This window comes from Pristis pectinata, chromosome 6, assembly GCF_009764475.1.
Source record: "Pristis pectinata isolate sPriPec2 chromosome 6, sPriPec2.1.pri, whole genome shotgun sequence".
NCBI classification, from domain to species: Eukaryota; Metazoa; Chordata; class Chondrichthyes; order Rhinopristiformes; family Pristidae; genus Pristis; species Pristis pectinata.
In genome coordinates this window covers 87,890,081-87,915,120 of record NC_067410.1, presented here as the reverse complement: position 1 = coordinate 87,915,120, position 25,040 = coordinate 87,890,081, and the positions used below count along the sequence as shown (strand labels likewise).

The window sequence follows — 25,040 nt, the reverse complement described above, 5'->3', positions numbered from 1 at the left end:
TCCTTTTTTTTGAGGAGTTTTATTTTAGCTTTCCAGCATCTGCAGCTTTATGATGTTCAATTCTGGGACAAATCTGCGGAGCTGCCACAAGTTCATGGAGCTTGTTTGGGTTCTTGTGCTGCGAGGAACGTGGTGATATCCTTCCTGTGAAGCGCAGAGAGAGGTCCCTGGCGCCTGTTACTGTCTGAAGAGAGCAGAGCAGTATGCGAACAAACTGGGGCGAATAATGTTTACAAACTGACGTGAGAGGGATGCCGCACCTTTGAGACTTTGCAGCCAGTGCCTGGTTCCTTTGGAAACGGACATGTTTTCGCGTCCCGGGGCGCTGAAAGCACGATGTGAATGGAAATTGCAAGGAATGGGAGGAGTGGACAGGGAGCGCTCCGCACTGCGACCCCGCCTCAACCGTTTGCCTTTAAGGAATTAGGATTCGGGGCTACTGTCGTCACGACTTCAGTCGAGAGGCGAAGCAGGAAGGGATTGCACCGCTGCGTCAAACTTTAGTGTCTGTTCTGTGCCGAAGGGCCGGGTTCAAGCGCTTTACCCCACTTCGGCAGTCGGAGCCGACTTGGAATGTTTGAGTATTGCACCATGAACGAAAGGGGCCGCTCCCAGAAGTTTACTTGAAAGGAAATTGACGGAATGAACAGGGAGGTTTGTCATGTCTGAGGAAATAAATTCCCGTCGAAGTCTACAATGAGAGCCGGTGAACACGGCAATCGGAGCAGTGCGGTCGGGCATGGCGCGTCTCCCTTCTGGGATTGGAACTACTGGATCAACTGCTTCACCCACGACCAAGTCTGCGTGTCCTTCGTGCTCTGGGCTTTATCGCAGCTCTTTTGGGCAGTCGCCCACATAATGTAAGTGAATTAACACTTCGATTTTTTTTGAAACAGTTCAGATTGAGAACCAACACCCTCCCTTACGTAAAATGGGAGTGGGGCGGAAGAGAGGTTGTTGATATTTGGCGACCTCTGCTATCAAATGAGCAGGGAGGTGCGGACTAGGATCGCTGCTACGCTACTCACATTGGGTCACGATCCCCCAGATTCTCTGGCAGGATAAGCAAACACTCAGTCCGCAGCGTTTTGGGCAGACCAGGTCGTTTGCATATCGGGCTATAGACCCCTCACGCAGACACACTCAAATGGGAAGTGATTATCACAGAGGGAAAGATTCAAGGATGTTTTCACTGACATTTAGACAGGTACGTGGAGAGGAAAAGTTTAGAAGGATATGGGTCAAACACGGGCAGATGGGACTATGGGACTAGCTTAGATGGACACCTGGGTTGGCATGGGCCGTGCTGTATGACTCTCTGACTCCTGGAGATCCCTAGTTTATGAATCGCCCAACATGGAGAAGGAGCACTGGGATGGTGTTGAGTACTGTAAATCCATGCATGGGGAGCACACAGAGTTCCTGCGTGAGCAGTGGAAGGAACACAAGAGCTCACAGACTACCCGTCACCTGCCTTGTCAGGCACCTCCTGTCCCATCTGTGCAAGTGCCCGAAATCCCTTGTGGGCTTCACCAACCACAAAACTAGAGTAGACACAAGTCACCTTTGATCTAATGGACTGCCTAAGAAGACGCTCAGTGTTGTGAAAGGGAGCCATCATCACCATGTAACTTGGTTATATGGCTAAATTGCCCGAAAGTCCTGTCTGCTCAGCTGGGAAGAACTCACACACAAGCTGAAAAATGTTGGATTACTTCGCAGTCAGATCTCTGGAGGAACAAATGAGCCACGAGGCTGGGAAGCATGGACTGTTTGCAGTATCACAAGTTTCACTGGCCTTTTTGTTAACTTCCCTCATTACTTATGAGGAGAACCAATCAGATGTTGACCAAACGTTTAGACTAGAAAACAAAAAGTGCTGTGGTAAATCTGTTCTCCATCACATTCAGGCATCACACAAGAGCAACTCTGTCCAAGTGATCAGGGATAAAATCACAGAATGTTGGAAACAGGTAGCATCAATGGGAGAGTTAATGGTTCAGGACAAACACTTTTCATTCCGATTTCTATTTCATCTGTAACATTTCCCTTATTTTCTGTATTTCCTCCTTATTTCAGAACAGTAGTTTTCCTTTTGAAAGAATGAGTCCAAGCCTATTATAAATTTGAACTCCCAATTTAGGTGGAAACTTGGATCAATTATTATGGTTCAAAGAAGACCTCTGATGCTATTTTCTCCAGATTCCAGCATCTGCAGTCTCTTTGTGCCTCTTGTATTGTTACCTTGTGGAAAATCCTGAGATTTCTCAGATTATTGTTTGTAAGTTTCCTCAACACTCCCTGTGAGGATCCCGAAAAATATCACATGCTTTTGTGAGAGCCAGTCAGCCCCTGGATGTGCTTTTCAGATTTAAGCCTCAGTGCGTATACCATGTGTGAATTGAACATCCTTGTTTCATTCTGCATTCGTGGAGATTCTCAGTTTACTGATACAAATCAAACTGGTGCTTCTGCCATTGGACAGCAAGATCCAGGCTAATAGGCCACAGAGATTTTATCAATGTGATTTATCACATTACTTAAACCCGTGAAGGTGTGTAATTTGATATTCCGCAAGGTGTTTGGAGGACAGGCTCTGGGGGAAGGGCAGTTTTCTTAGCTGCCTGAATTTTGTTGAAGTCGCAAATTGTTAATCCTAATAACAGTGATTTATTTTTTTAACAGCTGTTTTTGTTTTGTTGAAAAAGACAAGTTTCCAGTTGTCTAAAGAGCACGCATGCAGCTGCAAAAATCAAATTCTATGCTTGTACAGTGATATGAGCCGTAGCATGATGTACTGCTTTCATCAGCTTGATTCAATCAATGGTACTCTTGTCACTGGATTAAAAGTTGTAGGGTAAGACCTGATCACAGAATAGAAGACAATATTCTAGTGTGTTACGGAAGGAATGCTGCATTGCCAAAGAGGCATTTCTTTGTGTAAGACAATAAACTGAGGTTCTATTTATTAGTTAAAGATTCTCTGAAAGTATTTGAAGAGATAAGAGTACTAGGGTACCAAGACAACATTTCTCCCTTGAACAATACAAATCATAAAAGAGAATGGTGATGAGGAAAAAGATATTAGAAATACTTCTGGTATTTCACAATTAATGGCAGTCCTAGGATGTTACTTTTACTGAATTGTGATCACACTTGTCTTTAAAAGTAGGTAATAAAACAAAATAGTGTGTTGATGTGGAAACCAATACAAAATTCAATAACAAAAAATTGTTTAATCCCTGAAACATTTTTATAACATCCAAACATGTTACACAGCCAGTTAATTAATTGTTTTTACTGGAATTGATGATAAGTACAACAGCATCTTCTTGAGTTTTGCTTGGGGATAATCAATCATTCTTGTACCAATTACGGTACATGTGAAAATCAGCATTTGAATTTTCCATTTAAGTTCATAATGATCCTGCTGCTCTTTATCCATGTACGGTATATCTTTTCCAAGTGGTTTCACGTCATGGGGCACAGCTTTTTAAATAAATAAATTATGTTTGTCTTGTGTGACTGCAAGAAGCAGCTTTACTGCCAAACATTGTATGTTAGCACTGTTTCCTGAAACACACCCATGCCTTTCAGTTTCTGCACAGCCTGACTTGTTTTATGATTCAGTATTTACTGTCACTTAGTAGAAACGTGTTGTTAACCACTTGCTGTCAGTTAGAACTGTTAATTAATGTGCTGTTGATTCATTAAAATTTTAGATGATTCTGAAGCTGAACATGAACCCAAAGACCTTTCTGGGGCAATGATAGTTTCTTGATTACTTTGGAGTATTTCAGAAGCTTTCATAGTGTGAATTCTGACTTAGAATCTGAATGATTAGAACATATAATTAAACTTGGCTCCTGTGAAAACTTCAACTTCATTACCAGGTTATTTGTCCTGGTGTTACAGAATGTAGAAGCTTTTTTTTAAACAGAGGGCAGGTGTAGAGAGTTACAGATTGGTTTATTACAATGAAGCAGATTTGACTTTTATTCCTGAATCTATAACTTCTGCAATTTGAAACTCTTACGTTATTGCAGTCAACATCTTGTTCATATTTGATTTCAGGGTGATTTATTTCCACTGCAAACAGAGGCTCTGGAAGGAAGGATCTTTGTTTTGTGTCATCTATGCTTTTCTGGGCAATATGTGTAACATGTTTGGGGCACTTCTAGCAAAACAACTGAGTATTCAGGTTAGTGATTATAATTTATGAAAGCTCATTTTACTCCAGTTGGTTTCTTATTATTGGGAATCAAAATTTCCCTTGCTCTTGACATCAGCTTTCCACAAGCTTTCCCTTGTGAATTTCTCAAAGACCTTTTGTTTCCCAGTTTCTCCACAATGAGCTCGGTTCCTTGAATGTTTCCTATTTTTCAACTTACTACAATCTATTTTTGATTTGTATGTTGTCCTGGTTTATATGTTGGAAAAGAGCCATATTACTACTTTAAATATTCAGTTGTTTCTTCTTCCTTGTGGAATTTCTCCTGCTTCTGACTCCTGAATAATTTTGTTATCTTAAACATTCATTTCCTCTTTAGAAGCTCCCTGATCTTGAGTTGTTCTGTTAAATGTTTTGGATACAGTAGTACAGATAACTGGTTTGTGTAAATATGTTGGTGTTTATATTAAGGAAACTTAACTTCCAAACAGAAGGCAGTGAAGGTTAGGATAGGGACAGTGGCTTGTTAAATTTAGTGTAGTAAGTGTAATTTGAAATGTATAATAAATTTATTACACATACAACAGCTTTTGTTACTGTAATGAAAACAGAAGAAGCTGAACATACTCTGCAGGTCAGTCGGCTGTGGAGAGAGAAACAAACTGAGAAAATTTAGAAAACAGGCATATGTAAAAATTGCAGAAAAGTGAGAGGGTTTGAGATGATCCAGGGAATGCGTGTGACATGCTGGAGACCTGAAGAAGATTGGTTTTTAACTAGAGAGGATGTTGAAGGCTTGTTAATGTCAGCAAATCTGTCTGGAGGAGGGAGGACAGGGGAGAGAAGAAAAATAAAACTTGCTGGAACTGTGGAGGTCGAGAATGTGGCTGTGGTGGAAATCTTAAATAAAGGAGAGAGTTGGAAGAGCCCAAGGGCAGACAGCATCTGTATCCACAAAAAAAATCTCAGCTACGTCGGGACTGGGCAGGGACTGAAAAGCCAAAAACAGAAAATGCTGTAAATCTGAAACGAAAACAGAAAATGGTTGAAGTATACCCACCAACCCAAGCAGCAACCATGGAGAGAGAGAAACTGAGCTAATATCCCGGCTGATCGACCTGAAATGCCAACCTTGCCCCTCACCCTCCCCCACCCACCCACACACCCTTCCAGATGCTTTCTGGATGAGCAAGCATCCCAGACTTCCCTGCTTTTACACCAGAACTAGCTGATTCTGACTCATACTGGATAGACTGGCTAGTTGAAATAGCGGAGTTCAGTGTTGATCCCCAAGGGCTGGTCTGTACCTGTAGAGAGGATGAGATGTCACTCCTTGAGCTCATGTTGGAGTGCTAAAGGCCAAAGACGGAGGTTAGAGTGGGACTGGGATGGCAAACTGAAATAACAGGGTGCTGGAAACTCTGGGTCACCCCTGTAGTCAGAACAGAAATGTTCCACAAAATGCTAACTCTGTCCAAACAACGCCAGAGTGGTGTGTTTCTTTAATACTTGTTCATGGATAAAATTTATGTTCTAAACAGTAAGCCACTGCTTACAATGAATGAAAATGTGTACAGTAAGTATTGAAGTTATTAGGCTAGCACGTCGCAGGTTCAGGTTTCTGTGAACAAAACTAGAAATCCAACATGTAGCAATGTGTTCAATCAGGCTTTTATTGTTACATCAAAACAAATTTAATTACAAGTTTCATTATTTGCTTGCATGTAACAAAATTACACACAAGTAGAATTAACGTACATGGAGATCGGTATGGAACATAAATCATTTTTATTAGCAGCAACTCCTGATATGTTTCAGTTGTTAATCAATGAAAATTCACAAGAGTTATCTCTGTCTACACCCCCCCCCCGCACTCTGTCTCCCCAACCCACCCCCCCACACTCTGTACCCCTCACTCTCACACTCATGCCTGGGAAACTACTCAGTGCAGGTAGCACCTTTGTTTTGCCTCCTTTTTCTTCAAAGTCTATGAAGACCAAAGCAGTCCTTCCTATGATTCCATGATCCAGAAAATGCAAAAGCTTTCAAATCTTCTCCAATTTCTGAAATGTATTCCCTAAAACACACGAACTTTATTAACTTCAACTTAAACCATTCCAGAGGGCAAAAAATTAACAGCACTTTTCTGGCTTGTTGTTCAAGGCTTTATTTGACTAAATGGATTTCTAGAACATATATTTTCAGTTTTGAGATTGTAATCTACAGGAGAACTGCATGGGAAGTTGTATCACCTGATGAGTGTCTGATTCAAAAATCACATCAAGTGTTCAAGGGTGACCCATGACAGAAGGTGCCTGGTCAAATTTTTGGAAAGCTGAATTTCAATTCACTACTGAATAAATGCTATACATCCAATTTTTTGGGGTATATCCATTTTTGATGGTGTATGATCTTATTTGCTAATTGCAATTTAAAATGGTGTCTCCCTTGAAGGCTCAGCATTAATCTAATTGAACTGTGCAGATTAGGAGAATCTGAGCTTTGTATCTTGGTCTGGATGGAGTCATCTGGTAAGTGGAGTGATGGTGGAGATCTAAAAATGCCTTCTGTTACGAGCCAGGTTGCTACTTGGTGAATGTCCTTTTAAGGCACCTGGACAGTAGAGTAGTGGTGTGTGCGTGTGTGCGTGCGTGCGTGCGTGTGTGTGTGCTGTCTACAAGCTACAAGACAGCAAGACTATAATTGGAGCTGGACTGGCTGTTTGCACAGAGAGTCAAAGAGAGAGACACTGGCTGCTGGTCTCTGCATTGATGGATGAAGAACAATAGCTGTGTCTGTCACTGCAATCCATGACTGGATTTTTGGAGCAATTAAGTGGAGTCCACTTTGTCGTTAACCTGTACTGGAAAACAGGTTCAGTGTGGCAGATACTTCCAAACAAATGGAGATCATCAGTGACTGAGGTGTCGTTTGGGTTCCATCGTGGAACATATAGTTTCTCTACGTTCTCTCTATAATCTACTGTGGTTTTGCAAAAGCCTTTGCTCAGCATTCTACCTTATGACTCGCTGAACTGAACTTTGAGAACTATTCCTAGACTTGGGGTTTGGGAATTTGCCGCACAACACACTTCGAGTTTAGTTTTGGGGTTAATGTTTAATATCTAATGTTTTCATTTTTCTTATTATTACAAGTAGTTATTAATAAAATAGTTTCTAACATTTATACATGGCTCGTTTTGTTTCTGTTGTTGCTGATACATAACACTTAATCCATGGTTAAAAAAGGGAAAAGTTAAACAATTTCAGCTCCAAATTGTGAGCTGGTTAACTGTAAAGGTATGCAAAGGTCCACGTACTGCTGGCTTGGGCTCCATCACTCAGGTCCCTGGCATGTATATGAAAGTATAGACGTGAAGTCTCAGCATATGGCTTCACTGGAATTGACACAAACTGTTGAAAGTGGGATTAAATAAAGGCAAACAGTTCAGCTCAACTTCTGTTAACCATGGATTAAGGCATTTTTAGATCTCCACCATCACACTCCACTTACCAGATGAGTCCATCCAGACCAAGATACAAATCTCAGATTCCCTCCAAATCTGCACGGTTAAAATAGACTGCTGCCTGAAACTACACTTTTGCAATTTTGCATCAACTCATGGTATAATGCATTCCAACCATAAATTATCCTTACTTAAGCACAAAGCAATGCTGATGGCTCCTTTATCTTTGAGGAATTAATTTGAGCCTGCACAACATTCACTTCAGCTGGGACCCTGCCAGCTGGCAGACACAGGACACTTGCATCCTTTCAACAGGGCACAAGGTGCAGACAACTTCCAGGGTGAACAGTAATGAATGCTTCCTTTAAAAAGTCTAATATTTTATATTTTTATCTGTTTCCAGATTTTTACAGCAGCTTATATGGCAGCAGTGGATATTCTCCATTTCATGTTAATTCTGTTTCCTGTTTGTGATTCAAGATCAAAATCAGGTAGAAACAATTTCTTGCTCAAAGTACAATATATTTTCTGAATTTTTGGGAGTAAAAATCTGCAAGACCAGTGTATGATTGTTATGATGCTATGATATTTGTATCTGGTTGCTAATTAACTGTTGACAAATGCAACTTTTTTTCTCTCCAAATTATCTATGTGTTGTACAAAATCTCATTCAATCCATTGTGCCTATGATGGCTCTCTTAATCCCATTTTCTTGTCCCAATTAATTTTACTATTGGATCTATTCTTGAACGCCAGTGATTAAAATTTGATCTTATTTCTCTCTATTTTTGTGAATTTCTCATGCATCTTCTCCTTGACCATATAATTCCTCTCAAAATGTACCCAGTCTTGGATACAGTATTGAAGTTCCTGCCTAATCAATCACTCGGGTATTATTACTTTACATTGAATTGTTTAATTAATAAAATCCAGAGATGTAATTAAAGCAAAGTTGATACTGAGCAATAGAGGACAATATTACAAAAGGTAAATGAGAAGTTTGTTGGAGATTTGACTTAGGGAGAGTCTAAAAAGGGAAGAGGCAGAAGGATTTAAGAAGGAAAATCTTGAGTTTTGAGTTCAGGCAGTTGAAAACAATCCATCAAAGTTGGATTAAATAAGTAGACATTGTTCGGATTAAGACAAATAGGGTGGGGGTGGTCAGAATTGATTTGGAATTATCAAACGTGAGCAGAAAACAGCAGCAGAGAAGTTGAGGTAGGGCCAGGCAATTCTAAGCAAGTGGATTTTCTTAAGATAGAAAAGATGGTGGCATGGAAGCCCTCCTTGGGGGGTGAGGTAGAATGCCAAGGTTGTGAATTGTGTGGTTTAATGCGAGACAGTAGATGAAGAGAAGGGTGGCATCAGTGTTTGTTGGGAGAGAGGTGTAAAGACAATTCAGTCTTCCCTTTGCTTAATTAGAAGATATTTGGACATCCAATATTGGATGTCAGATAAACAGACTGATAACATAGAGGCAGTGGAGGAGTCAAAAGAGAGGGTGGAGATGCAGTGTTGGATGCTTACACTGGACATGTGAAAGCCGATTTTGTTTTTTTCAATGATATCACTGAGGGACAAAATATACAGAGAGAAGAGGGATTCAAGGAGAAATCCTTGTGATACTCTGGTGGTAACAGTATAGGGAGTTGTGGTGATAAAGAGATGCAGTGAAGGAAGAGGAGAGAAGGCATTCTGTTTTTCTGACAGTGAATCAGGAGGTATGAGTGGAAACAAGTTAAGCTGGACAAGAGAGGATTTGTGGAACAGGTCAAAGACTTTGAAGAGATCCAGAAAGACCTGGAGAGAGAACACCAGTCACAGTACCGTAGAATGTAATTTGTTTCTTTGAATAAGGTCACATAACCACAGTGCCATTACCATACTTATTTCACCCTATCTACACAGCTGTCTATTTTTTCTCCTTCATGTACTTAATATTGATCTAACATTCTGATTTTTAGTTTCAAGTTCAAGAAAACTTAACAGTAATGATTTTGCAAATTACAAAAGCACAGGATGTGCAGAGATATACACAAACCTCTTTAAGGAAGCATAGGCACTGTGCACAGCTGTCATTTCTATATTCCAAGCATGCATATGGCAGAATGAACAAAATAAGTTGACTAGGATGTTAGGTGAACTGCAAGGTTACAATAACCTTCAGTCTACACGCGGACCGTGTAGGGGGAACCAGGAGCAGGGATGGACAGAACGAAGGGGCAACTAACCCAGGAATAGGCAACAGTAATTGGGTCGCAGGCCGAGCAGGGTATTTGGAAGTGGACCAGGTAAGGTGAAGAGGTGTAGGGCGACAATCCAGCGCAGCAGGTATAAGGGTAACCATGAACAGACTCGGGAGGAACAGCGAGGCGAGAGCGAACCACGTAGGGCACGGAGGTGGCGGGCAGCAGGGAGAAGCGCCGAGGCGGCAGTGGGTCCGGGAAACCCGGTGCGGACCGTGCAGGGTGGAGCTGAGGCGGACCTGAAAGGGATACGGTAGGGGAGAACTCGAGAGGACCTGAAAGGGTGAATGCGGGGTGGTGTTCAAGCGGACGTGAAAAGGAGAGGGCAGGCCCGAGCTGAAGCGGACCGTGTAGGGTGAAGGAGGAGCAGGGATGGAAGGAGCGAAAGGGGCAGCTGACCCAGGACTAGGCAACAGTAATCGGCCGCAGGGTGATTGGAAGTGCAGCCGGTAATGTGAGGGGCCGCAGGGTGACGAGCCTGCGCTCCGGGTAGGGGAGAGGTAAGCAAGAGCGAACCACGTCGGGCACAGAGGTAGCAGGCGGCAGGGAGAAGCGCGGAGGCCGCGGCATGATCCAGAGTGGATGCGGCGGACCGGGTAGGGCGGAGCTGAAGCGGACCTGACAGGGGCAGTAGGATGGAACACGGGCGGACCTGAAAGGGTGAACGTGGGTTGGAATTTAAGCGGACCTGGAAGGGACACTGTAGGATAGAACACGGGCGGACCTGAAAGGGTGAATGTGGGGTGTAAATTCAAGCGGACCCGACAGGACGAGTTCAGGGTGGGACCTGAAAGGGTGATGGTCCAGCGGACCGTGTAGGGTGAACCAGGAGCCAGAATGGTCCGGGCGAGGAGGCACCCAACCCAGGAATCGGCCGCAGGGTGAAGCATGGAGAACGGGGGAGATTGGAAGTGGTCCGCGAAATGTGAACAGGGACCGGACCCGGCAGGAGGAAGCAGAAACGATGCGGATAATCGGATCGGTGTAGATAGAACAAGGGTAACATGGGCATGACAGGCCGAAGGTCCTGTTTCCGTGCTATATAACAAAAATAGTCAGGGAAGACTGAACAGACTGGAATTCAGGAGAAACTTTAGAACATAGAACACTACAGCACAGTACAGGCCCTTCGGCCCACAATGTTGTGCCGACATTTTATCCTGCTCTGAGATCTATCTAACCCTTCCCTCCCACATAGCCCCCTATTTTTCTATCATTCATGTGTCTAAGAGTCTCTTAAATGTCCCTAATGTATCTGCCCCCACAACCTCTACCGGCAGTGCGTTCCACGCACCCACCACCTTTATCCACAGAGGGTTGAGGATGCAGGCCTTGTTATTCATAAGGTGAATGATGTAAATTATATTAAAGAGAAACTAGACACATATCGTAGATAAGAAGGAGAAAGGAATAGAATGATATGTAGACGGGATGAGATGCAGTAAGGTGGAGGGTTGCTGAAGTGGCCCAGGTTAATCCCACTGGGCAAAAAGGCTCCTTTTACGGTAGTGTAGCGGTTAACGTAACACTTTACAGCGCCAGCGACCCGGGTTCAATTCCCGCCGCTGTCTGTAAGGAGTTTGTATGTTCTCCCCGTGTCTGCGTGGGTTTCCTCCGGGTGCTCCGGTTTCCTCCCACATTCCAAAGATGTAAAGGTTAGGAAGTTGTGGGCATGCTATGTTGGCGCCGGAAGCCTGGCAACACTTGCAGGCTGCCCCCAGCATATTCTACGCAAAGATGCATTTCACTGTGTGTTTCGATGTACATGTGACTAATAAAGATATCTTGTCTTATGTAACACACTTCCCACATTTTTCAGATGAGGTTTTCAAATGACATAACCAAGTACTTCAGAAGTATTCAGTTTGGCAAAACTGTCACTGCATAATCTGCTGTATCGTTCCAAAGAGTCACTTGAGTAATGCTCAAAAAGGTTGCACATTTGTTGAACTGTTGTATATGGGTTGTCATTTGCTGACACTTAGGCTTGTCATTGTCACTTCACAAATCATTTCAACTCTATTTTGAGTGTAAAAATACTTTTTCATGTATTTATATAGAAATAATTGTCAATATAGCCCTTATTCTATCCAGGGTATTACTGCAGAATATAAACTGATGTGGGCTCTTATTGAAATACTATTTGCTACTAAAAGTGTGAAATTTAGGATGAAGTTTTGAAACCTGTGAATTTTCTGAGAGAACTATTAAATTCTGAAAATGAAATCAAAAATTTGCTGCCTGCTTGATTTTTAATTGAACATCTAAAGTCATATTTTAAATCATTTAAATATATCACTGCATAGTAAACCTTTTTTACTGTGGGGAAAAAAAGTAGAAAAAACTTTTTGGGAAACTATCTTATAATGAACCTGGTTTGATGTTTGATATTTATAGATGGGATACAAAAGCAGCAGGAAAATCTAACTGGTCTATCAGAACTGTCTTTTACAGTCATGTTGCAAATTAAGCATCCTGTACCTCACTGCTCTGAAGTTGCTGTGTATTGGTATTGGTTTATTATGGTCGCTTGTACCGAGGAACAGTGAAAAACTTGTCTTGCATACCGATCGTACAGGTTAATTCATTGCACAGTGCAGTTACATTGAGTCAGTACAGAGTGCATTGATGTAGTACAGGTAAGAACAATAACAGTACAGAGTAAAGTGTCACATCTATAGAGAAAGTGCAGTGCAATAAGGTGTGAGGTTACAACAAGGTAGGTCGTGAGGTCATAGTCCATCTCATTGTATAAGGGAACCGTTCAATAGTCTTATCACAGTGGGGTAGAAGCTGTCCTTAAGTCTGGTGGTACGTGCCCTCGGGCTCCTGTATCATCTACCCGCTGGAAGAGGAGAGAAGAGAGAATGTCCCGGGTGGGTGGGGTCTTTGATTATGTTGGCTGCCTGAGTGAGGCAACAATAGCAAAAAAAAATCAGCCAAATCAAGGCGGAAAAGATTTGGTAATTTCCCCTCCAGCTTCCGGATGCATTTACAATGATTTATAGTCATGCACATGGCCTAACCACACTTGCACGTTGTATCATGTACAAGGACTATAGTTGCAAAGGAACATTCTCAACTTTCTCCTACTGTTTTCTGTACTCAGTACTGTTGAGGCACAGGAAAAGAAGAAGAAGAAGAACTGCTGTACTCATAGTTTGCTTGCCTTTTGTTATGGGCACAAGTTACTACTTATGGCCATCTCCCATTGCGCAAGTGGATTTTCGTGGACCAAGGCGGAAGTTACTTACCACATTACTTCAGGTAAAATAGTAGAGGATGCCCGCAAGCCGCTCACTTAACTTACATAGGGGGTATCTGTCTCGGGTGTAAGCATGCAAATAGCAATTATGGAAAGGAAGGCCAATATTTTGTTAAGTCTTAATACGTTTCATTTAATTTTACATGATGCCATACAGTTATTGAGCTTAAGTATTTTACAAGTGAAAGGTCCAGCATTCATCCATGATACTTCAGAAAGGTTCTTAGGGTACCGAGAGCACCAGTAGACTACACCTTATTTGAAATTGACCCTGGCAACACTTTGTTTGAGTTAGATGTTGTGCCTTTTTAATTACACTGTGATTGCAATCTACAAGGTTGTTCAGTGGAAGGCATTATCAAAAGCAACCTGACAAATATAGCTTGGCATTTGAAGCTGCCATCACATAGGGAACCATAGTGCATTGACCAAGTGCTGAATCAATCTTACTTTATTGCAATCTGCTCAGCACATTTTGGACTTTCATGGATGCATGATCACAAATGGAAGTTGGAGACAAACTGCAGGAAAGATGCTGATAAATTGAATTTCCATTTCTGCCATTGAGCACAGCACTGAGTCCAGCAGCAGACTACGAACTGCTGAGTTGAGAGGGCTGATGCCCTTTGCATCTGGGTCCTCAACTTTATTCTAGGTTTGGTTGCAGTAAGAACCGTAATCCCTTTCATTTAGATGAGGTCATTAACTCTGTAAAAATATGTAACTAGTATCCTTAACATGTTTATTATGTATTTTTTTTACCAATTTGTATTTTATTCATCACTTAAATCCATGGGAGCAGTTTTAAAATGTCTCTCACTGTCAAAGATGGTTAACAATGGTCCCACAAACATTTGAGAGTGGTGAGCCATCCAAGGCCATCAGGGCTTTTGGGAGTGGAGCCTCATGATCGGATGCCTGAGGCCTACACTCAATATGGAGCCCACTCTGCCTTGTGGGATTTCCCTGGGGTACTAAGGGCAACGTGGGTGCCCTTCCATATCTGGAATGGGTTAGTGCAGGTGGGTGGGCACTACAGGTGACAAGTTTGGGCAGTGGGCTGGATCAAGGACATGTTGCCCATTATACTGAAGGCGCAGAAGTTGCACATGAGATTATGAGTGTCCCTTTAAATCAAGAAGCTGCAGGTCAACCAGTGGTTTGAAAACCTGGCTGGTTTGTGAGGGAACAATTTTGTCCAGATGGAGAAACAATATTGCTTGAGGCATTGCATCTTTAGTTGTTTGCCCAGCACCAGAACCATGCCACCCATTCAAGTGTAACTCATTTTAGCAGGCACTCTCACAACATTTAAGATGTATCCGGATCAGAATTGAATCCCCAAGGCACAGACAACTGCTGGTAAATAGGATTAGTACAGATTGATACTTAATGGTCAGCATGTATGTGGTGGGCCTTTTTCAATGCCGTATGACTCTAGGACCCTATGTTGACATTAGTCTGGAGCAACATCTTGATAGATTTCATTTAAATTTGGATATGGCTTAATATTCACCTCTCAATGTAATGGTTATTCATTGATTGTTTTAAAATCAATTTTTCCACTAATATTTTGGGGCTGATCCAACAAAATCGCCACAAAAGGCCGCAACATTGCCAAGAAGTAGAAATCCTTTTGCTAGTACCAGTGACTCATGGGAGATCAGAGACACAAGTTTAGATACCAAACATGCAGCAAATTATGGACTGTCTGATGTTAAGAAAGAGGCCAAGAAAGATAAAGAGAAAGAGAAAATTAGTCTTTTTGCACGTGTGACTGGCAAGAAAGATGTCAAAAAGCCTGAAAAGATTACCAACATGAAGTCAGAAAGTTTCAGTGGTGCCAAACCAGTAAATCCCTTTTCTGGAAATTTTCACAGCAGTTTTGAAATTGATTCCAAAAATCCATTCTTCACAGATTTGAAAGCAGATGGTATGTCCAGTTTAACAAAGCCCACAAATTATGAAGATGTGAAGAGCAAAGCATCCACTGACCAACATAATTGTCTAAGTAATAATCAACATGCAAGAAAAGACTTCAAGCAGCATCATTCTGAATACTATGGGGACAAAATTACAATGCTGCCTGACCTGCTGAATGTTTCTAGTATTTTATGTTTTGATATTAATTACTATTTTCTTCTCTGGTTAGAGAAATTACACTTTTAAATGAATAGCATTCATGGTGAGCTTTTACTACATACATTGGTATAGTATTAGGCTTTTTATACATTGATATAATATTAATCTTTACAAAGTAAAACTAAATATCTAACACATTATGCTGCAAGGCTGAATGGCTAATAACCAAAACAATGATATGAAAATCCATCTCTGCCTAGTTATTTATAAAAAATGCAAATAAATGTCAAACATGACTTTGGATCATTGGATAATATAGGCAGGCACGGTAGTGTAGCACTTAGTGCAATGCTATTACAGCGCCAGCCACCCAGGTTCAATTCCGGCCATTGTCTGTAAGGAGTTTGTATGTTCTCCCCGTGACTGTGTTGAGTTTCCTCTGGGTGCTCTGGTTTCCTCTCACATTCCAAAGACGTACGGGTTAGGAAGTTGTGAGCTTGCTATGTTGGTGCTGGAAGCGTGGCGACACTTGCGGGCTGCCCCCAGAACACTCAACGCAAAAAGATGCATTTCACTGTTGTTTCGATGTACATGTGACTAATAAAGATATCTTATCTTTTTCTTTTTTTTCCAGGATGGCACAGAAATCATTGGCTACGCACTGGGGGTGACTGCAATTTTCATTGGCTGGACATCAAAGCTTCCTCTAGTTTTAAAGGCAGTAAGTAGGAGCAGCTAATTGGAAGTAAAGTACTACCTCTAGGATTTCTCATTTAAAAACAAAAGTGGTGCTGGGATTGCTAAATAAATTCTGTTTATTAATATCTTTGCACATGCTAGCATGCTGGATGTTGTGGCTCAATCATTTTCTATAGCTTCGAGTAGACAAAGTCAATCTGACTTTATGATTTTCTTGAGCTAGTTATGACTGAAAATAAATTCTTTGCCTCAGTGATGAGGAATGGGCAACAGATGAAATTGTCTAGTTTCATTGAGAGTAACTTGCTATTTAAGCCAAAGTTGTTCAATGGCTGATGATCTCTTTTATGTCAGAAACTTCAGCTGCAGTTCTGTAATAAAGCCTTTCTCATTTTTCACCTTTCAATTGAAGTGCTTTTATGATACCAAGTTTTGAAATCCTCTTTTTCTCCCCACTAAATTTCAGACTAGGGGGAAGATTAATGACAGTCTCCAGAAATGTGCTGTGATCTTCTCAATGGTGGCAAGTGTGCTATATGCTACTGCCATTCTGTCTCAAGAGAAAACCCCGGCTTTAGTCATAAGAGCTTTGCCTTGGCTGCTTATCTATCTTGGTGGTGCAGCTCTGGATATCTCTGTATCCTTTAAAAATGGTTTGGTGTTGCTTCATTGGATCCAGAAATGTAACAGAGGAGACGTGCTTTGAAACAGATATATTAGAACATCTTGATTTGACACTTCGGATTTACACATGAAATGTACTTTAAAAAGACAGAGATACATGCTTGATTCATTTTATTCTTCCAACCTCATATTTTGTTGTTCTGCAGAAATGAACAATATCATATTTTAGCAGACTTTTTGGCTGATTCTGAGTAGAAGTGAAAGTTATGTGGCCATTCATAGCAACCTAAATCTGTTGGCAAAGATTTAATAAATATGCCTGTGAGCTCATTTCTGGAACCAGGAACTGGTCCTTAGTTAATGTCAAAAATTGTATATGTTAATTTGTCACTCTCATCCGTCTTAAGGTGGAGAAAATGGGGGAAAATAGAATATTGTGTAAGTACATGAACAGAGTTATCAATGGGGAAATAATGCAGGTAATATTTATCATTAAAGAGGGTAAATTAGGTTCCCAATTTGTCTAAACCTTTATTTTAAATAATTGACATTAATCAAAATGCAATAAAATAAACAGAAATAATACCAGTCCTTGTAAGTGATGTTCCTCCAGGTTTGCACTGAATGCTTTTGAGATTGTGATCAGAACACTTTCTTGAGAATTGTGAGGAAAAATTGTGGGGTTTCAATTCTTGCAGTCTTCATCGAAGCCCAGCAACATATCCTTTTATGTCTTCCTCCTTCGAATCTGCAGCAATTGTGTTTGCTTCAACTGCTGCTTGTGGTACAGAGTGCCACATTCTATCCAGTGTCTGAGCAAAGAGGTTTCTTCTGAATTCTATATTGGATTCAGAAGTGATTATCTGTTGTTTATAGTCCTTATACACCCAATCTTTTCTACAGCTGCTCTCTGTCAAAGTCCCTATTAATTTAAACATTAATCTCTTTTTGATGAATTGTTCAGTCTTGCCTTGTACATACAATATTTCTGTTCTATTACAAGAAATTAATTTGTGCAAATTAGTGAATAATAACATATTTGGTTTACTTTTTTTTAACCATATTCAACAAGATACTGTATCTATTATGTTTGCTGAAAGATAAAACTACTCGTCAACAGTGGGGTTTGGAGATGGTGGTGGAATCTGATACAATCTCTCTCTTAGAAACTTCTGAACAAGATGTGGAAGAAGACGAGCTTCAAGCTAATACACAGGTACTATTACCTCACACATGATTTCTCCCTTCCAATGAATGATTATTCATTTATTACCCTGATTAACATTCCTAACTTGGAGGCAAGAATATTACTAACTGAGCTGCAACTGATACTTTCCCTCAATTGACCTTATCTACCTATCATAGATGCCTCATTGACAATTTTACATGGATGGGGTAAAGGTGGGGCAATGGCTACTTTGAACATCAGTAGCGGCTGTACCTGTTGAAGAGCAGATGAGCATGGTTGCTGGTAGAAGGCCACACCCAGTACATGGGAGTAATAAGCCAAGTATAAACACCTTGAATCTACTTGAAGGGCATTTAATCAGAAGGCTGTTGCAGGTCGCTGTAGTGTCCTGCAAGATGGCATGCTGCTGGCTCAGCCAGGACACCATGTATTGCTTAGTCACCTCGGCCCTTAACTTTTATAGCATCTCTGTGGACAACATTATCAATGAGGTGAGGAAGAGGAGTGCATCCAGGTAAGCTAAGAACAAAACTGTTAGTAATGACAATTTACTTGGAAATAAAAAGTTGAGAAACTGGAGCAACTTTTCCAGTCCAAGGATGCATGAATTATGCACTTCAGTTCAATCTCCAGTCACTTACAGCAATGTGGTCCACAGACTTGATTGACAATGGACTTTCCGTCATGATCTCTCTTAGAGAATAAAAGTTGGCAAGTCATGTTGCAACTGTATAAAACTTTGGTTAGGCCACATTTGGAGTATCGTGTGCAGTTATGGTTGCCACACTATAGGAAGGATGTGGAGGCTTTGGAGAGGGTTCAGAAGATGCTTGTTTTATTAGTTGAGACCTTGAATTCAAGAGTCAGTAAGTTATGATGCAGCTTCATAAAACTCTGGTTAGGCTCCATCTCGTGTATTGTATTCAGTTCCGGTCACCCCATTATAGGAAGGATGTGGAGGCTATGGAGCGGGTGCAGAGGAAGTTTACCAGGATGTTGTCTGGATTGGAGTGTATCAGCTCTCAGGAGAGGTTGGACAAACTTGAAGTGTTGGAGGCTGAGGGATGACCTGGTAGAAGTATATAAAGTTATGAGAGGCATATAGGGTAGATAGAGTCTTTTTCCCAGAAATGTCAAATACTAGTGGGCCTAGGTTTAAGGTGAGAGAGGGAAAGTTTAAAGATGTGTGGGGCAGGTGTTTTACACAGAGAGTGGTAGGTGCCTGGGGAGGTGGTAGAAGCAGACATGATAGTAATGTATAAGAGTCATTTAGACAGATGCACAAACAGACAGGGAATTGAAGGATATGGACCACGTGCAGGCGGATGGGATTAATTAGATTGGCAATTTGGTCAGTGTAGATATGGTGGGCCAAACGGCCTATGACTGTGCTGTACTGTTTTATATTTTATGTTCTCTCTCAGAAGAGCCTTATCAATAGATGCAGTGGAGCATTTTTCCTATTTGTTCCTTCCAGACTTGTTTTGGGAACATCAACCATATATCCTTGTCTGAAGTGCACAGCTGCAATTGTTACCTTGCCTAGCAAGACTAACCAATTGTCTTCACCGATTGTTGTTATCAATAGCAGCAGAGAGTGTGGTGATTTGCCGCAGTTATTAGATCCATCATATCCAGGTTATAGCCTGCGCAAGTGTTGCTATCCGTGTATCAGTACACAGCAAGCCACCTTTGTGACTAGGAAGGCCCACAGCTATTATGCTGCTTACTGTATATGCAGATCAGAACAAGATAATGCATTTTTCCAGGGAGCTGTTAAAAATCTCATATTCTGAGACACTCAACTGTTCCCAATATTGGACTCTTCCAGGAAAAGTCTGGATAGCCACTGGGGAACAAGGTTACCTTTCTTCACCCCTCCTGCAGAACCTTGCCATAAAAGGAAAGGAATATGATTGGTGTTTGCCTCCTGCCCGCTTCCTTAAAGGTGATAGAGGTCAAAAGCATTCTGGCAAGTTGTTACAGTACATCCTGTTGATGGTACAGGACGCAGCCATGGCTGTGCAACTGATTGAGCAGGCGACTGATCCTGGGTGATGTCCGGTTTGAATGTTGTTGGAATTGCATTAATCCAGGAAAGTATTACATTACACTCCTGACTTTTCGCTTGTAGGTAGAGAAAATACTGTAGGGAGTCAGGAAATGATTCTTCTGGCCTCTGACTTGCTCTTGTAGCCGTAGTATTTCTGGTCCCGTTAGGCTTGTGGTCAATGACAACCTTGAAGATATTAAGGACGGCAAATTCAACACTGGTAATGCCTTTGAATGCCAACAGGAAATGGTTAGACTCTTAAAAAATAAATAAAACACTGCAGTTGTTGGAAATCTGAAATAGAAAGAGAATATGCTGGGGATACTGAGCAGCTTTGGCAGAATCTGTGGAGAAGGGAAAACAGAGTAACCGTTTCAGGTCTTTAACCTTTTATGATGAAGGATCATCGACTTGACTCTGTTTATTTCTCACAGTTACTGCCTGTCCTGTTGAGTACCCCCAGCTTTTTCTGTTATAGTGTATGGTTAGATGTTGAAGATGTTCATAGTCCGGCACTGACACTGTGCCCTGAACTCTGTACCTTTATGCTAGATGCTAGCCCAAACAATGGAGCGTTTTACTCTGATGCCCACTGATTTCTATTTGACTGTGCTCATTGGTTAGTCTACTAGCTCAAGGACAGCTACTTTCACCTTGTGTATGGAATTTTGCTCTTTTGTTTATGTTTGGAAAAGGCTGTAATATGATCTTGAACAAAATAACTGATGGGATGATAATTAGCCAGATTGGATTTTTCCTGTCCTTTGTGGACAAAGAGTGATTTTAAACAGTTTGTTATTTTAGGGATCTTCACTTCTTCTCATTTTAAATGAGCTTCATTAATCTTTTTTTTGCAGCAGTATAAATATAATTTGGCTCCTTTGGTGATTACAGTTGAGAGTCAGAATAGGAGTAAGATAATTGTATTAATGATTCCTTTTAGAGCACGGACTGGGTGCCGCTGAACATACCTCAGAACAACAGATATTTACGTAAGATGGCAGAAATAGGTCACTATATGGATTTGAGCATTGAACCAGTACAAGAGGTAAAGAAATTATGTAACAAAATACCTATGTTAACTCTACATAAAAAATATTGGGCAGCTGATTTGCTACTCTATTGTTTTATTGTTTCTAAAACTGGCTCCGATTTTCTTGTATGTCCATCAATGAATGTATATATAATGTTAGTATTTTTGAAAAGTTGAAAAGAAAGGAAGCTGTGCAGTAAGGGACTGGGGCCTAGAAATTTGTCTGCACCATTTTTCTGCTATTAAGATGGTATTTGCAATCTCTGAAATACTGTTTCAAAATGTTCTTTTAAAGATAAAACTGGGAAGTTCATTAGTGCCAGTTCCAAACAGCACTTGGGGGCGTATTCATGTAATGCTATTTAGTTTCAAGATCGGGTGTTAGGGGCCACATTTCCTGTACTGGAAACACCTTTCCTCACAGCTCTGATCATCAGAAGAAGCCCTTAAAAAGGCAATTCAACCGGCACTCTTCCAGCTGCTGGCAAGTAAAGAGTGTTTGCTAATTTTTGGGATGGGATGGGCAGAAAGGCCAGGGGGTCTGAGGAATCTGCACAGACCAGCAACAAGAGGCAGCTTCTTTATGCATATTATGGCAAGAAGTTGCCGGGAGGTGTCTAAGGAAATGAATACCCTTTATAAATGCCAGCCCTTTTGGGAGCCCTGCATTTCAGTCAAATGCTACATCCAGGTGTGAAAATGCAAAAGCTGTATTAATAAAAAAAGTGTTTCTTTACCAGTGAAACATATCTTTGAGTTCCAGGCCTCCTCCATTCTTTGGCTGAAATAATATTTTCCTAAGCCCCCCCTGTTAACACTGCAACTAATTACCCTAAATTATTGACTTTCTAGGTATTGATCTTTCTGCCAAAGGAACTGGGTGCCTCCTGTTCTTCTTTTCCATGTCTTCACTTAAGGAATTAATATTTTCCTGTGACTTTTGTTTTCCTCCACAACAGAATGGCACATATTTTTCTGAATTCTTGCCACATTTCATGCACTGAAATTCTTGCCATTTTTATTTAATGAGGGCCTGGCAGAGTTGTCTGCTAGATGACAATACTTCTCTAAAATAAATGCTTGACTAATTACATGTCAAACAGTCTGAGACTAAGGAAAAGCTCAGCTCACAGATGGAATCTCTGCTAATTTGCTCTGAGTAAAAGCAGGCTACTTGATCCCACTAATAAACTAGTCTAGTAGGAGAAGCATAGCGAATGATTAATATAATTCAGATCTGCATTAAGAGACTATTTCCACAGTATGTGCAGAATCATCGGAAAGGGCCAACCCAGTTCTCATAAATTGCTAACCTTGTAGTTGCAAATGCAGGAAAATACAGTGAATCATGCTAATAGTATGAAAAAGCAATGAATTTGCAAACTTAGGTTGCTGATTTTGTTGTTGTCGGAAAATCTGGGCCAATGGTTTGATGTGTTCCTGTTTATATTATTGATTACTTTTTGGTGAATTGTACATTACTCTTATTGTGGAAAAACTTCAAAACAATTGTATGTAAATTTTGGATTATTTCCTTTTTTGAGGACCTACATGAACAGTGAAGTGTATTAATGTTTTGTTGTTAAAACATCTCATTTTGGTATACATTGCTTTCTGATGTTAGGATTTTATCAAATAAATTAAACTACACAGAAACATTGGTGATTAAACTGAGTTTGTGGAAATTACAATAATAAATACATAAGGAAAATTAATTTTCTAGCATTTATGTGCCAATATGACAATTATTAACAGTATTATCGTGTTAGGAAATATTTTTCTAGATCAGCATGCTCACTGCAAGACTAATGAACTCTGAGTCAGGCTCAACCCAGAACAAAGCTAAGATGACTTTTACCTTAATTACTTTAGAATAAGGTTGTTATTCCTCCATCCTCTAACCCTGAATTTGAACTTAACTCCTTGTACATAGAATCATTGAAATGTATGGCAAAGAAGGAGACCATTGCGTGTTTACCTACCAAAAATGTTCTTTAATCAAATCTAATCACGCAGCTCTCAGTCCATAGTTATGTAGCTTAAGCAACTTAAATTGCTCTCCTAGGAACTCCTGTTTCTAGTTCCATTGTACTTTTGCACAGTGAGTTGCAAGTATCTACTGTTCTTTGGGTGGTTATTTTTCTCCCTTGACACCACTTGTAAGTTCTTTTGGGTCTTAACAGCAAGATGACTTTCTCAAGAGCCTTCACTTACATTTGTTTAAGCATCTGGCGGATGTGAGGGACTGAATGAAGTTGACCTTTCCCTTCTTATTACATGCATGCACCTCCTCCTCCAGCAAGTCCAGACAAATTACCAAATTGTGAAGAAATTGAAATATGCTGTGGTATATAATCCATTTGTATAATTATTATCAATCTTAAATACATTTTCATCATAAATACTTAAGTAAAGGATTACTGCTTAATTCCTTAGCAAAGAAAAGCTAAGCCAGAAACTTTGAAATTGCACTTCAAGGTGCTTCCTTCCTTGCTGCTACTGGATTATTTAATCTTTATGTCAGTAAATGTTAATTTGAAACATGTATGCTGTTATAACCAAGATATTACTAGGATGATAAAAGGGTGGCATAAGATTTCAGACACACTTATACAATATGCCTTTGTTACTTTGCATCTTGAATGCTGTTTTGGAAATTATTGTAATCACAATAGTTATTTGGTTTATTTAATCTACTTATTGTTAAGACTAGTCATGTAGGTGGTAAAAGTGGAATTGGAATGCAAACTGTTAAAATAAACAAAGCTTTATTACATTTTTTTAGTTTGGCAATCTGTTTCATTTTTGCTGCAGTCCTGATTTTCACATTGATAGTCTTCAGCTGTATGTACTGTGCCTGTTTATAATTGTAGATTGGACTTGGTGTTAAAAGATTACCTGGAGATGGGCAGACATGTACTGAGAGAAAAACAAAACTGGATTCTCTGCTTGTCCATGACCCTCCAATGTATCCTCCAAAACAAGTTATTCATGCAAAGGTGTCTTCATGTAGTTCATCAGATGCTACTTCTATAAATTCTGAACTTGAGGTAAGCACCATGTATATTCCCGTAATAAGTCCACAAGATAAACAAATTCTACTTAAATATCACCTTGAATCTTTTCACACCCATAGTATTTTGTACTTGAGGTTTCAGTTCAGTTTGTCCACCATTATTTAGTAATGGAAGCATTATAGTGTTAAAAGTTGATGGGGTACACGTATACTTTTTACATTTTCAGTTGAAGTTAGAATTTCTTGGGTATGGCACTGGGGACTGAAATTGAGAATAAAGTTGGATTTGTAAGATTTGCATTGTTTGGCCTTATTGCATAGGCTTGTTTAAACAAATCTTTTGGAATATCGTTTTTTACCTTGATTGCATGTTTTTATCTGCAAAGGCAGATGAATTTCATACTCTTGAGCTATGTAATGATTTTATTTTATATTCAAATAATTTAGTTTTGCTTTCATTCCTAGTTAAGCAATTGTATCATATTCCCAAATGCAAATTTGTTCTGATGGACTATGTCTAATTTGCTTTACTTTACTTTCATTTCTTAAATTTATTGCTGATGAATATTTTTCATAAATTGCTACACAGGCAGTTCACAAATATTTAGATTTTTAATCTTTTTGAATATTTGTTGCTTATGAAACAACTCAAATAGGTTAATTTTCAATTATTGACAATCTCAGTCCCTTGTAATTCCCATTACTGCAGCAGAATACAATATATTATTTTGCATTTGATCCCACTTTGTAACTATTTACTCAAGCCTAAGAACAGCAAACCCTTCTGAATAAATGTCTTAACACTTTGCATGGCAAATGAAATATTGAAGCCCATGTGATTAAGGGGATAGTAGCATTGATTTAATATTAAGTGACAAGAGGCAGAGAGTAAAATAAATGCAAAACAGACTGAATTTAAATAAGTGGAGTTCATCTTGTGTTGGCATTATGACCATTGGTCTTTCTGATTAATGATGGACTTGAGTATACTGGACCTAGCTTCAAAGTTTTGTTTTTAATACAGAACTTGGAAATGTAGAAAACATTGAGGATAGCAACAGGTTGGTACAATTTGCAGATACATAGTAGATGAAATTTATCACAAGGTGGATTGCTCTTAGAGAACTGGTTTGGACTCAATGGACCAAATAGCCTCCTTTCATGCTGTGCCATTCTGTGATTCAGTCCAACAAATG

At 40.2% G+C, this 25,040-nt stretch overlaps 1 protein-coding gene across 3 annotated transcripts in view; it reads left to right on the top strand.

Moving 5' to 3' along the window:
- Window positions 1–278: 278 nt before the first annotated feature.
- The window catches only part of tmem44 (transmembrane protein 44), a 30,417-nt gene continuing 5,655 nt past the window's right edge, over window positions 279–25,040 (top strand). For 2 of the 3 annotated variants that reach the window (XM_052019079.1, XM_052019077.1), the window contains exons 1-9: window positions 280–860; window positions 4,075–4,201; window positions 8,041–8,128; window positions 12,993–13,150; window positions 15,865–15,951; window positions 16,396–16,566; window positions 17,626–17,769; window positions 20,739–20,843; window positions 23,702–23,878. In XM_052019079.1, coding sequence (XP_051875039.1) covers window positions 697–860; window positions 4,075–4,201; window positions 8,041–8,128; window positions 12,993–13,150; window positions 15,865–15,951; window positions 16,396–16,566; window positions 17,626–17,769; window positions 20,739–20,843; window positions 23,702–23,878 — 1,221 coding nt within the window. In that variant the 5' untranslated portion in view covers window positions 280–696. Of the gene's footprint in view, window positions 861–4,074; window positions 4,202–8,040; window positions 8,129–12,992; window positions 13,151–15,864; window positions 15,952–16,395; window positions 16,567–17,625; window positions 17,770–20,738; window positions 20,844–23,701; window positions 23,879–25,040 lie in introns of all 3 variants that reach the window. The other variant, XM_052019078.1, reaches the window with a different exon arrangement.